This window comes from Cheilinus undulatus, linkage group 9 (genome assembly GCF_018320785.1).
Source record: "Cheilinus undulatus linkage group 9, ASM1832078v1, whole genome shotgun sequence".
Taxonomy (NCBI): domain Eukaryota; kingdom Metazoa; phylum Chordata; class Actinopteri; order Labriformes; family Labridae; genus Cheilinus; species Cheilinus undulatus.
The window spans coordinates 22,460,397-22,472,414 of record NC_054873.1 but is presented as its reverse complement, the minus strand read 5'-3'; the positions used below and the strand labels follow the sequence as shown (position 1 = coordinate 22,472,414).

At 40.1% G+C, this 12,018-nt stretch overlaps 1 protein-coding gene across 1 annotated transcript; it reads left to right on the top strand.

Moving 5' to 3' along the window:
• Positions 1–3,679: 3,679 nt before the first annotated feature.
• On the top strand, positions 3,680–10,102 carry skor1b (SKI family transcriptional corepressor 1b). Its single transcript, XM_041796393.1, has 8 exons — positions 3,680–3,817; positions 4,163–5,909; positions 6,240–6,333; positions 6,441–6,545; positions 6,667–6,726; positions 7,117–7,191; positions 8,906–8,980; positions 10,005–10,102. Exons 2-8 carry the CDS (start codon positions 4,173–4,175, stop codon positions 10,100–10,102), a joined length of 2,244 nt encoding a protein of 747 aa, XP_041652327.1. The 5' UTR covers positions 3,680–3,817; positions 4,163–4,172.
• The last annotated feature ends 1,916 nt before the right edge of the window (positions 10,103–12,018 follow it).

The window sequence follows — 12,018 nt, the reverse complement described above, 5'->3', positions numbered from 1 at the left end:
AGTATTAGTACACTAAACTTAAACTCCCTAAATACTCTGTAAACATAGCGAGGCGCTGCAATGAGAATTAAGCTAAAGCAGTTGTCAATATAAAGGCCTAAGTGCTTGAGCAAATTTATTTTAAATATGGCTAAATAAAAACCCAATATATCATCATATATTTAATTTGATGTTATGGTGTCAGTACAAAATTTGTTCATCTTTCATAAAATTTGTTTTGTCTTATAATTTAAAAAAGATGCAATCAGAAATGAGCAAAATGTATTGACAGTGCACCTTGTGTGTAGATCTTTGTCAATAATTTTCTTGAAGTTCAATTATAACCATAAAATATTGACAACATAAGGTAGTGAGATTTTTTTATATCTCATATGAGATGATATCCACATGGTTTATGTTTGATTTCAGCCACATTATAAAGGCTTAGTGTTTCTAACTGTATGTCTTAAATCACCATTTATCTGATTCAAATGTATGCAACTAATATGTTTCAATGCCAAAATTCAAAGAAATGCCATTATAAATCATAAAGACTTAAAACACTAATGTAGATACTCTATACCCCCTTGTATTACCAAACACATTCATATGAACGAATGTATTTATACTTTGAATGCTTATTTTCTGTTTTAAACTTTGAAAATGTACCTTTTTTCTGCAAATATTTCTTTAAATTTTAGATTATTTCACAAGCATGACATTTTCCCAGTCTTATGGCACCTAAGGAGTATACGACACTACATTTCTCCACACATCAGACTTGTGTATGGGACTGATTCCGCCTTTTATCCCTTCAGTGTAACATTGAATCAACCTAATCTTTGTTGATGGCTATTTGGTTGACAGCAAGAAGGGGCCAAATTTGCCAGGGTTTTTCTTCCACAGTCAAATCCTTAGAAGAGCAGGTGATTTATGCATTTCTCCCATCATGAGCTTGGGGTCAGCTCTCTATAGGAAGAAGCAGAGAGTGCACAGAGACATGGGCCTTGCAGTGGCTGCTCGTGTCCTTGCGTCTCTCCATGAATGCCCACACAAGGCCTCTGGATCGCACAAAAAAGTAATTGCGGAGTGATTGGCACAGCTTGTCCCATGCAGCCTGTGTCCCACACTTGAAGGCTCTCCTCGGAGCACCCTCATTGTCACACAGCCTTTTAGCACCTTTGTTCCTGCCTTCCCCCTAGGACCTCACAGCTCACCATTGGCAGATGAGTCCCTGTCTGTGACAAAAGGGTCCCTGCGCTCAGCCTCATTTGATGCAGTGATGAACTCTCCCAACTCCCCCCACCTCACACACAAACACATATACGGCACACCACCTCCTCCTGTGAGAAGAAATGTTCCGTTTAGTGGTGGAGGATGTGGGGGTCAGGACCCAGGGGTGGGCTTTTAGGAGACAAGTAAACATCAGAGCAGGAGAGGAGTGATGTCTTGTTTACACATTAGCGACCATTTAGCAAGTCTCTCAAACAGCTGATCTTCCTTTTTTGTCGTTTTTTGTCCATCTTAGAACCCCATCAGGATCATCTACATTGATCATGATCAGGATCAGTATAAGCTGACACTTAATCTGTTAAAATAAGCTCTGCATCCTATAAAGTTACTAATCAATGACTGTGATTCATTCATTTGCATAAAGCATGCCATAAAAAATCAGAATAATTAGCCAGCAGATTTTTTTTCTATCATCTTTATCACAATGTCTTTCTGCATCCTGTTATGCTACACTTCCACTGTTAATTTTTGTGATCAATCAACTCAATCAAGCAAACAGACATGCAAGCACACCCACACATGAACTGCATCTTCTAATATCATCTAATGAGGTGATGACCAACCACTTGTTATAATTGCTTCAGTCTCCTTTTAATTTTCAAGCTTATTAATCATATGTAGAGTTATTTAAGAATGCATAAATTAATCTTAGATTAAAAAGCCTATCAAAGCCTCAAAACAATTAAAGAGTAAGGTAAGATTTCCCCCGGGCTGGCACTTTTATTTTAATAGAGTGTTCAGGTGATTATCATACTATGATGCAGCACTGTGATTAATGCAGACACACTTTTAAATGAGCTCCTCTCTCTGCACAAAAAAGGTAGAGGAGGCCTGATGATGACCTCACTTTTTGGCTACTTTTTTGCCTGATGGTTGGCACTCATAACAGCAGAGAGTGAGACTGTAAAAAGTAAAAAAATAAATAAGGCATATAATACTATTTTGGGGTTGATTAAAAGGCTCTTGGGCATCATCTTTATGTGTTTGTGTTGTTTACACTGTCTACTTTGGCTTTGAATACATCTAAACAAATCCATATGTTTAATTAAGATGTTTATGTGGATGACAATCAAGATCTGACAGTGCATAGCCTCTCACAGGTCGATATATAAGCAGAGGGAAGCAGGGGAAACGTGAATACATGATTGTGGTGGCTCTTTTGATGTTTTAGACTCTTCATCATGGACCACCGTCTATTTGCTGATCAGGACTCTCAGACAAAATGCATTTTCAGTTCATTTTCCCCGCATGTTCTCAACGTTTAAACCACTTTTTAATCAGAATGCAAAAATAAATAATTGACTATTTTTGTCACGCTTACGTAGTTTCTGGTTTTGACGTTTAAATAAGATTTGACGGGGAAAACACAAGGCCTAATCATTTCTATAGTATTTATTTCTCATTTTAAAATGGCATGACGGTTTAACTATAAAGTATTTTTGACGTCGATTTCGAAATTGCTAGAAATGACCCCCCACGATGCCAACGTATATTTGCACTTAAATTTAATTGAGAAAATAATTGTGACACAATAAGTCGTTTTAGCAGTACAGGTCCATCCAATGGTCAACAAGACCAACAGCAACGTGTCCCGTTACCTCCATCAATATTACATCAGCAGCCGGCGCCGCGCGTGCAGCCAGATGAGAAGATAAAGCTTTTAAAACGTAAAGGGCCGTTGTTTATGGCGCGTGGCTGCCCGCATTGTTACTCTTTTTGATCCTCTTTTTTTTCACTCCTGAAGGAAAAAAAAAAAAACACACCAAGCGTAGATCTCACAGAGTGACCTTTGGAGCAGCTGGTTATTGTCAAAACGCGTGTAGGCGAGCTCGAGCTTGTAAACGATGAATCCGTGGGAACCGCGCACGTGTTGAAGGCCTGCACGCGCTATTCATCAGCAGGCCCTGACTTACTTCAATGCATCTCTGCATGGGTCCCTGCTGTTTTTTAGCCAAATCCCACCGCAGCCTCCTCCACGCGTATTGTCAATAATAACACTGGGTGTTATTTTTAATAGGAGGGTAAAAAGAATTAATTAAAGGGTGGACACGGGCGGCTGTAGAGTCATGAAATATTCATGTGTTTCCTTCTTAAAATCTGACATTTTAAAGACTTGATTCAACATTCCTTATGAAATTTTTATTATTTTAATAATTTTGGCATTTTTGTAGAGAAACTTTGTCGTGTGTGTGTTTGGACCGTACTCAGTGGCCGTGAATCCGTGTTTAAGGCAGGCTGCCTGTGTGAGTGGGAGTGCCTCGCCGTAAGTTTTGCCGTCACTTGATCGCTGCCGGTGTCGTATAGAGGGAGGGGGCTGTACTACACTCTGCTGCCATGTGGACTGTACTGCTGCCGCCACTGCACGCGCTGCACAAACCCTCCGCGCGCACCGAGAGAGGAGGCTGCACGGACAAGTGCGTCTTACTCCTGACGCAAACATCTTTACATCCTCCAACACAGAGCAGACTTTCTTATATCGGCCCCCATTTTCACCTGATCACAGCTTTGACTTTGACGACGGAGGGGAGCTGCGCGGACATTAGAGGTGAGTTTGGACTCTGAATTTTGACAGCCCGTTTTTTTTTTTCACTGCATAATTTACGCTAAAACATTTTACAATTAGATTATTTTATTTCGAATTCAATCCTACAGAAAAATAGGCCTGTTAATGTATGCAGATTGTTTAAGAAAGCATTAATCCTTCATGCCCTACTTTCATAATTTATTAACTCTGCTTTTATTTTGAAGGATTAGTCGCAAATAAAATAAAATCAGGTCCATGCAACTTTCTTAAAACAAACAGATCGAACTTTTGAATATGACTTTAAATACAAGAGTTTAGTCGATGCTTATATTTTTCACACATTAATGCCAACCGTACTGCTTCCAGGCCTCTAAGGATGGACTCCATACCTGCTGCACGAGACTCCAGCTCCTCGCCCAGCTCCAAGCAGGAACTTTCCTACCCGAGCGCCAAGAACCTGAAGCCCAACCAGGTGGGAGAGACGGTGCTGTACGGAATACCCATCGTGTCTTTAGTAATAGACGGCCAGGAGAGACTTTGCCTTGCACAAATATCTAACACCCTGTTGAAGAATTACAGCTATAACGAGATCCACAACCGTCGCGTGGCGTTGGGCATCACGTGCGTCCAGTGTACCCCTGTCCAGCTGGAGATCCTGCGGAGAGCCGGAGCCATGCCCATCTCCTCAAGGCGCTGCGGGATGATCACAAAGCGCGAGGCCGAGAGACTCTGTAAGTCATTTCTAGGAGCTCATTCGCCTCCGAAACTCCCAGAAAATTTCGCCTTTGATGTTTCCCACGAGTGCGCGTGGGGGAGTCGAGGTAACTTCATCCCAGCCAGGTACAACAGCTCCAGGGCCAAGTGCATCAAGTGCTCCTACTGCAACATGTACTTTTCTCCTAATAAATTCATTTTTCATTCTCACCGCACTCCAGAGTCCAAGTACACGCAGCCAGACGCGGCTAACTTTAATTCTTGGAGGCGACATCTGAAATTATCCGATAAAAACAGCCCCACTGATATTCTACACGCGTGGGAGGATGTCAAGGCCATGTTCAATGGGGGCAGCCGGAAGAGGACCCTGCCAGGTAGTGGGTCAGGTTCCAGCTCTCCGTTAAAACCCCAAGGACCCAACTGTCGCAGAGACTCACCCGAGATACCCGCGAAAATCCTCACGTGCGAGGACACCCGGGGAAGCATGCCGAGCGCGCGCAACTACCCGGTCATCCCCGTGCCAAGCAAAGGCTTCGGGATGCTGCAGAAGATCCCTCCGCCGCTTTTCCCTCATCCTTACGGCTTCCCAGCGTTCGGTCTGTGCCAGAAGAAAGACGAGAGCATGATGGGAGATCAGAGCAAAGCGGGCCTGCCGGGTGTGCTGTGGCCTGGTACGAAGGACAGCGCCTATCACTCCTTCCCCGTGTTCTGGCCCACAGCTGCGGGCGCACTGCCCATCCCTCCGTACCCCCAGACCCAGCACAAGCCCCCTCCAGAGCTGCTGTGCCCCCCTAGACAGACTGACATGGACATATCTGAGCACAGCGACCGGAGTACCAACTCCTCCAAGGACAGCATAGTGGAGAACGAGCGCTGCTCCAGCACTCAGTCCACCCGGAATGAAGATGACAAGTCCGGGGACGAGGCGAGGCCACTGGAGGGGATGATGGCCCTCGCGCCCCGGAAGCTCAGCTACGTGTCAGCGTTCAGGCCGGTGATCAAAGACGCCGACTGTATCGCCAAACTGTACGGAAACAGAAGCGCTTATATCGGCTCCCGCACCGGCTACTTATCACCTGACTTTTTGAGCGAGAGCTCGAGCTACCGGTCCATGTCCCCGTGCGTGGACAGCGAAGGGGAGCCGGACGTGGACGTGGAGACGAATAAAACAGCAGATGAGGAGCAGGAGGAGGACACCCGGCCTCTGTCCTCCTCGGTGTGTCCGCGGACTCCTCCAGGCCAGACTCACAGTGTTTCCCCAACAGGGTCAGAGTCGACGGGGCTGCTCGAGAGCGGAGGAGTGGAGCCCCAGAAACTGAGCGTGCACGTGGGCCAGTCTGACAGAGAGCTGCACAGCAAGCAGCTGACAGAGAGCCACATAGCTGCGACTTTCACGGAAGTAAGTGACTTCAGGCCGACATAACAATGGTTATAATACAAACGGGTTTATTTCACACAGTTGTGTGAACGTAGGGCCTCTTTTTGTACTCGTTTGTATTTTTAAACAGCTAATTATGGCGGGTTAAAACAGACTTTTAGTGTGTTAAAACAGTGTAACAGCAGCAGCAAACGACAAATAAATGTAACAGGCCTAAATAAGAAATGAAAACACCTATGTTTACATTTTTTTCAATATGCTAATTAATTCCGTTATATTTATTCTAATTAGATTAAAAAAAAAACAACTTTGAATTCTTAGCTAAGAGAGGTGGTTGTTTTTTTTCTTCAGGTGTTCACACCGGAGCGAGCTGAGCTGCAACAAAGGAGCAGTCCATATCAGTTCAGACCTGCAAATTACCACCCTGCTGCTCTCACTACACACGGTTGGATTTATTTTTATCCTGTTTTCATTTTTTAAGAATATTTGTGGGTAAAAAGATAATAATAATAATAGAGCAGCAAACGATGACACTGACGTATTTTTCTGCAGATGAGAGCTCGAGTAAAGAGGAGCCGTCTTCCACAGTGGAGGAGATCGAAACCAAATCTTTGAACGAACAAAGCAGCGAGGAGAGCCCGCGTGAGCCGGAGGACGGTGAGTTACACCGAGTTCAGACAGGATGGTTTTCTAAATAATAATGATAAGCTCTGCTAGCGGGATATGGATCTACTTTTCTTCCGCAAAAAGAGTAATATCACATATTTTCCACTTATAGGCGAAGACGCGCCAATTAGATCTCAGCCAGCACAAAGAGCCATAGAAAGTCTAGCAAAAGGTAGGATGCTAAACTTATTCAGACTAAGCTCTTAAACCTCTTATAATAATGATTATTTCATATCATCCAGCTATATCAACACTTTTATTTATTTTCTAATAAATGCAACAAAGCTTAATTCCTCCCTCATCTGCTCTGGCCTTCAGGATCTTTGTGTGTGAATTTCCCACTTTATTTATTCTTGTTCATTTTCTTTTTAATTTCATCATTTCCTTTATTTTTATCTCCAGGCCCATAAAGACCTGCTCTGAATTGTCAGTGTAAATGATGGTGATCATCATGTCCTTGTCCCTGTCATTAAAAATAGCAAGGTGTCCTAGAAGAAAGTGGCTACAAAAGCATCTTCCTGTCCTCCTCAAACCTACTCTTCTCTCTGTGTCTGCTTTATAGAGGAACTACAGAAACAGCTGTTGGAACAAGTGGAGCTAAGGAAAAAGCTGGAACGTGAATTTCAGCACCTTAAAGGTAAGCTCCAACAATGCACCAGGATTTTCTCCCTCTTCTATACACTGTAGACATTTAAGTTTTATTCTTCTGTCATATTTACTTCTTACCCGATGCCCAAAATAATTATGCATTGTTAAAAAGATATATTTTCTTTGGAGGAAATAGAATTGCCAAATTTGCAGCTCAATTTGTGCAGGCCTACAGAAATACTGAATGTGAATAAAATCATTATTAAAACTCAAAAGAAAAAACAAATACATTTATGAAGGAGTCCATGTACATGAAATATAATCACTGAAGAGGAAATCTGTTTCTCTAAAGTTCATCGGTCCGCTGATGATATGTAGTGTTCTATTAAAATGTTAAATGTGCTGCTCAAAGGGGCTCTGTATTTGAGCAGTACTATTTATAAAATAAACACAAGATTTTTCCTTCTTTATTGATTTTAATTGAACCTTGAAAACCTTAGATATCCAGAAAGGGCTACACAAGTGACACCATGATGAGGTTCAACGATTTCTCTAAATTATTCATCAGAAAATAGTACATCACAAGCATACATGATCAAGAATTTTTATTGAAATTTACCTCCCCAAAATAAATAAATAAATAAATAAATAAATAAATAAATAAAATCCTCCAATAAAATTGGTTGACTATAGAATGTTGGTTATATTTCTAACTGCACATGTTCTGTTATTCAAAACCAGTCTTTTTATTTTCTTATTTTTGTGTGATTCATTTTTTATATCAAGATCAAAAAAGGACAGCCTTGCGATTTATTATGAACCATAAAGCTCCTTTTTTTCTCTCTATTATTATTATAATTATTATTATTGTTTTATTATCATAGCCTGACTTAAAGCTGCCTGATTCAATACTTAATGTTTCCAAATGGTCATTGATTAATATGAATTTTCTGATATGTAGGGATAATAACAAAGACAAGCATATCTGGTTTATCCCTAGAATAAATGACCCTGTTCACATATCTTCCACTATTTTTTTTTAACTTGATACACTCTTATTTACAGACAAGGTTGGTTATAAAAGTGCCAGGTCTCATCCTTGTCTGCAGTTATTACCATTTAAATACTCAGGTCAGTATGGCGATTTATACATTTAAAAATATGTCATAATAGAGGTGAAATATCAAGAATTTTGAATTATGTCTACAGAAAACTCATTAGATATGTTATGATTCAAATTTAATAAAACCTGCTATTAACTTGGTGTATACAATTTTTCTGATATCAAGTTATTGTTATTTTTTATTATTCTTTTATTAAATATAAATTATACATGTTATGTTATGTGTTTGGATTCATTTTTTTAAGACATGAGTTTAGATTTTTACACAGAAAAGAATAACCAAATGTTATGCTGGGGTCTAGTGGAGGTTGTACTTGAAGGCAATGCTTGTTTTTTAATGCTGTTTTCGTGGCAATAGTGCCCTCTAGTGGCGGTTTACAGATGGGACCAGAACTTTTCAATACATTTAGGTGTTGACAGTGTTTTCAGTCTCTTAAAAAGACAACTTTTAATGGAAGGTGTCATGTTTGTACATATTACAGTTAAACTCTATGCTTGTATCACTATTTATGGAAAGGTCAGACATGTTGAAATGAGAACGCTTTTTTTTGCAACTGGTGCAGTTTATCCTGGTTTGTAGTGGGATTTTCAGGAGCTTAGGATGTCAAATGAAACCCCTTCCCTCTTTTTGTTCCTGCAGATAATTTCCAGGATCAGATGAAGAGGGAGCTGTCCTACAGGGAGGAGATGGTTCAGCAGCTTCATATCGTCAGAGGTGAGAGCAATAAAGCAAAGGAAACAGGTTCACTGTGGCAGATTTGACATGACTGATGACCAATGTGTTTAGATTAGTCTGATCATTTTTAGGTTATTATTTGATACACAATTTAATGATGCAGTCTGTTAAATTCATATGAATAACTTGCACTCATTGTACAAAGCACTTTTAATCAGACCTGCCTTTTTCATTTAAATGCGGTCTGTTTGTTTATTTATAGGAATAGTTTAAGCTAATATAACTTAGTTTGAATAACTGTTTTCACCAATACTGACTTAGTGCTCAGTTTACCTCTAAGATAGACCTTAATGTCTTGGTTATCCAGAGACTTCCTACAGAAAATTGAACTGGCACAGACAAGCTATTTTTGTTTTTCAGAAAAAGCTTAGACAGTTTTTGTTTTATAGTCAAGTATAGGGATGTAAGAATACACTCCCCACAAAATGGATACGCATCACAACAATTCTCAAGCTTTTGGATCTATGACCAAGCATGAGGTTAGAGAGGATTTCCTTTCATTTAAATTCTCTGGCATTTAAACAAATAACCATCTCCTTATTTTTTTTTAAACGTCTAGGTCATACTTTTTAATTTTGATGCTGTGTTGTTACTACTAAAATGCATTTAACAAGAGAAGAAAAGGCAGATAGCCCTCTGATGGTCAATAAGAGAGTGTTATAATTGTGTATTTGGCTTGTTCACTCCAAAATGTCCACCTTGTATCTGTTTTTAATTTTACTGGGAGGTATCCTGACACCTTTGTTCAAGTGTAAGTGGCATATAGCTACCAGAATGATGATATGATATGCAAACTCTTTTTCTGATCCATCATACTTTTCACTCATTGCATCCAGTAATACAGTGACGATCCAAACCTGAGTTGGCACATTTTCAAAGCTGACTTTAATCAACTGATGCTTCAATTTTTTCACATTTTGATAACTTGTATTTTGGGTTCTAATAAAGCCAGTTTAAATTCTCATGCTTGTACATTACTGATGTTTTATCTCCTTCCTCTCAGAAGCTCACGACGCTTTACACCATTTCTCCTGTAAGATGTTGACTCCTCGCCACTGCAGCGGCTCTTGCTCCTTCAAGTCTCCTCTGCTCCCTCCCTGAATCACCTCACACATCTCACATAGAGTCACACCTCTATGACGGAGAAACAAAGGACTGATCTGCAGCAAACTTCCATGAACTCTCTGACGGATCATGTTGAAAGAAATTGTAATTACTTGTAATATTTTAAGATATGTATCTCCACCTCCTCATGTAACCATCTTGCAAACAGTGACATTTGTTTGACTGAAATAATAGCCTACCGTTGATGATATTTATTATTTGTGGCAAAGTGCAATGGCAATGTATGTATCCTGTAATAGTTATAGGTTGTTATTTGAGTTTTTTTGTTGTTAACAATAGCTTCTCTAAATAGCCATTTGGTTGCTCTTATTTCTCTCAGTAATGTGTGTTAGCCTACTAATTTTGCTGTGGTTATCTCTGCAGGCCAGTATAGCTCATTTTGGATGCCATGCACTTTAAAGGACTGATGGGACATAGCAGAAAAATAGCGTGTGCATTGGATAAGACCAACATTTTATTAATTTAAAGCAGACAAACCCTACTCATTCGTTTTTCTTAAAGCCTTTAAAAAACAAAGACGTTAGTAGGCTAAACTAGTACACCCAAGACTTTGTAATATAGCAACATATTCTATTAAGAATAACATGTAATATTTGTTTTCATCACTAATAAATAAATCATTTTATTAAAAGTGATGTCGATTCATGTTCTTAGTGTAACCAAACAGAATTCTTGCTGTCATACATCACAAGAAATGACTTTAATTATAGCATTAGAAATCTTACTAAAGCCTATTTAAAATAATAAAGCCTTTTTTAAGTGTTATCAGGTCTTAATCCAACAAACAATCACTGTTGGCTTCACACAGTCAAACTTGCATTGTTGTGTTTCTTCACTGTACAGACAAAAGTATTCAGCTGGATGACCATTACACCAACAGAGACTGTAATGGCACTATAGTCGAATATGTGTTCTTTAATATGGCTGGCCCCCTTTTGCAGTTATAAAAGCCTACACTCTTCTTTGAAACCTTTCCACATGATTTTTGACTATTTCTGTGGAAATGTGTGCCCATTCATTCTGTAGAGCATTTATGAGGCCAGGCACTGATGTTGGACGAGAAGGCCTTGCTCAAAATATCCGTTCCAGTTCACCCCAAAGGTGTACAATGGGATTGAGGTCAGGGATCTATGCAGGTCAGTCAAGTTCTTCCACACCAAACTCATCAAACCATGTCTTTGTAGTCCTTGCTTTGTGCACTGTGGCATAGTCATGTTGGAATAGAAAAGGGCCTTCCCCAAACTATTGCCATGAAGTTAGAAGCATAGCATTGCCCAAAATGTCTCCAGGTATCTGCCAATCCCAGATTTGCCCATTTGACTGCCAAACAGATATGCACAATTCATCACTCCAAACACGTTTCCACTTTTCCACAGTCCAGTGGCCAGTGTGCTTTGCACCACTCCATCTAATGCTTGGCATTGGACTTGGTGATGTGAGGCTTGCATACAGCTGGAAAACCGATTCCATGAAGCTTTCACAGCATAGTTTTCATGCTTAAATTAATGCAACTTAGCAATTGTTGACCCTGCCACTGATGTTTTACGGGATCTTCTGCTTTGCGGCTGAGTTGCCGTTGTTCCTAATCACTTTCAGTTTCTAATAAGAAGTCTTCCAGTTAACAGTGGAATATCCAGCAGTGATAAGATTTCACAAACTTGATGGGAAGGTGGCTCTTCAGAATGACCTATTTTGTACACAAATGTTTGCAAATGGAGACTGCATGGCTAGATACTTGATTTTATACACCTGTGGCAATGGGTCTGATTGAAACAGCTTGAGTTCAATAATTAAAAGGCGCTGCCAAATACTTTGGTCCAAATAATGTTGTTTTCCTCCCCAAAATGTCTGTGTTGCTGCCACTTTAACCTCTCTTATTATCAGTGAGCTAA

What these genes read in the sequence shown, in the direction of transcription:
- skor1b (XM_041796393.1), top strand. Translation starts at nt 4,173, where the DNA reads ATGGACTCCATACCTGCTGCACGAGACTCCAGCTCCTCGCCCAGCTCC. An exon ending in TGCTGCTCTCACTACACACG is followed by an intron (nt 6,334 to 6,440) that starts GTTGGATTTATT and finishes ATTTTTCTGCAG; the next exon opens with ATGAGAGCTCGAGTAAAGAG. An exon ending in CATAGAAAGTCTAGCAAAAG is followed by an intron (nt 6,727 to 7,116) that starts GTAGGATGCTAA and finishes TCTGCTTTATAG; the next exon opens with AGGAACTACAGAAACAGCTG.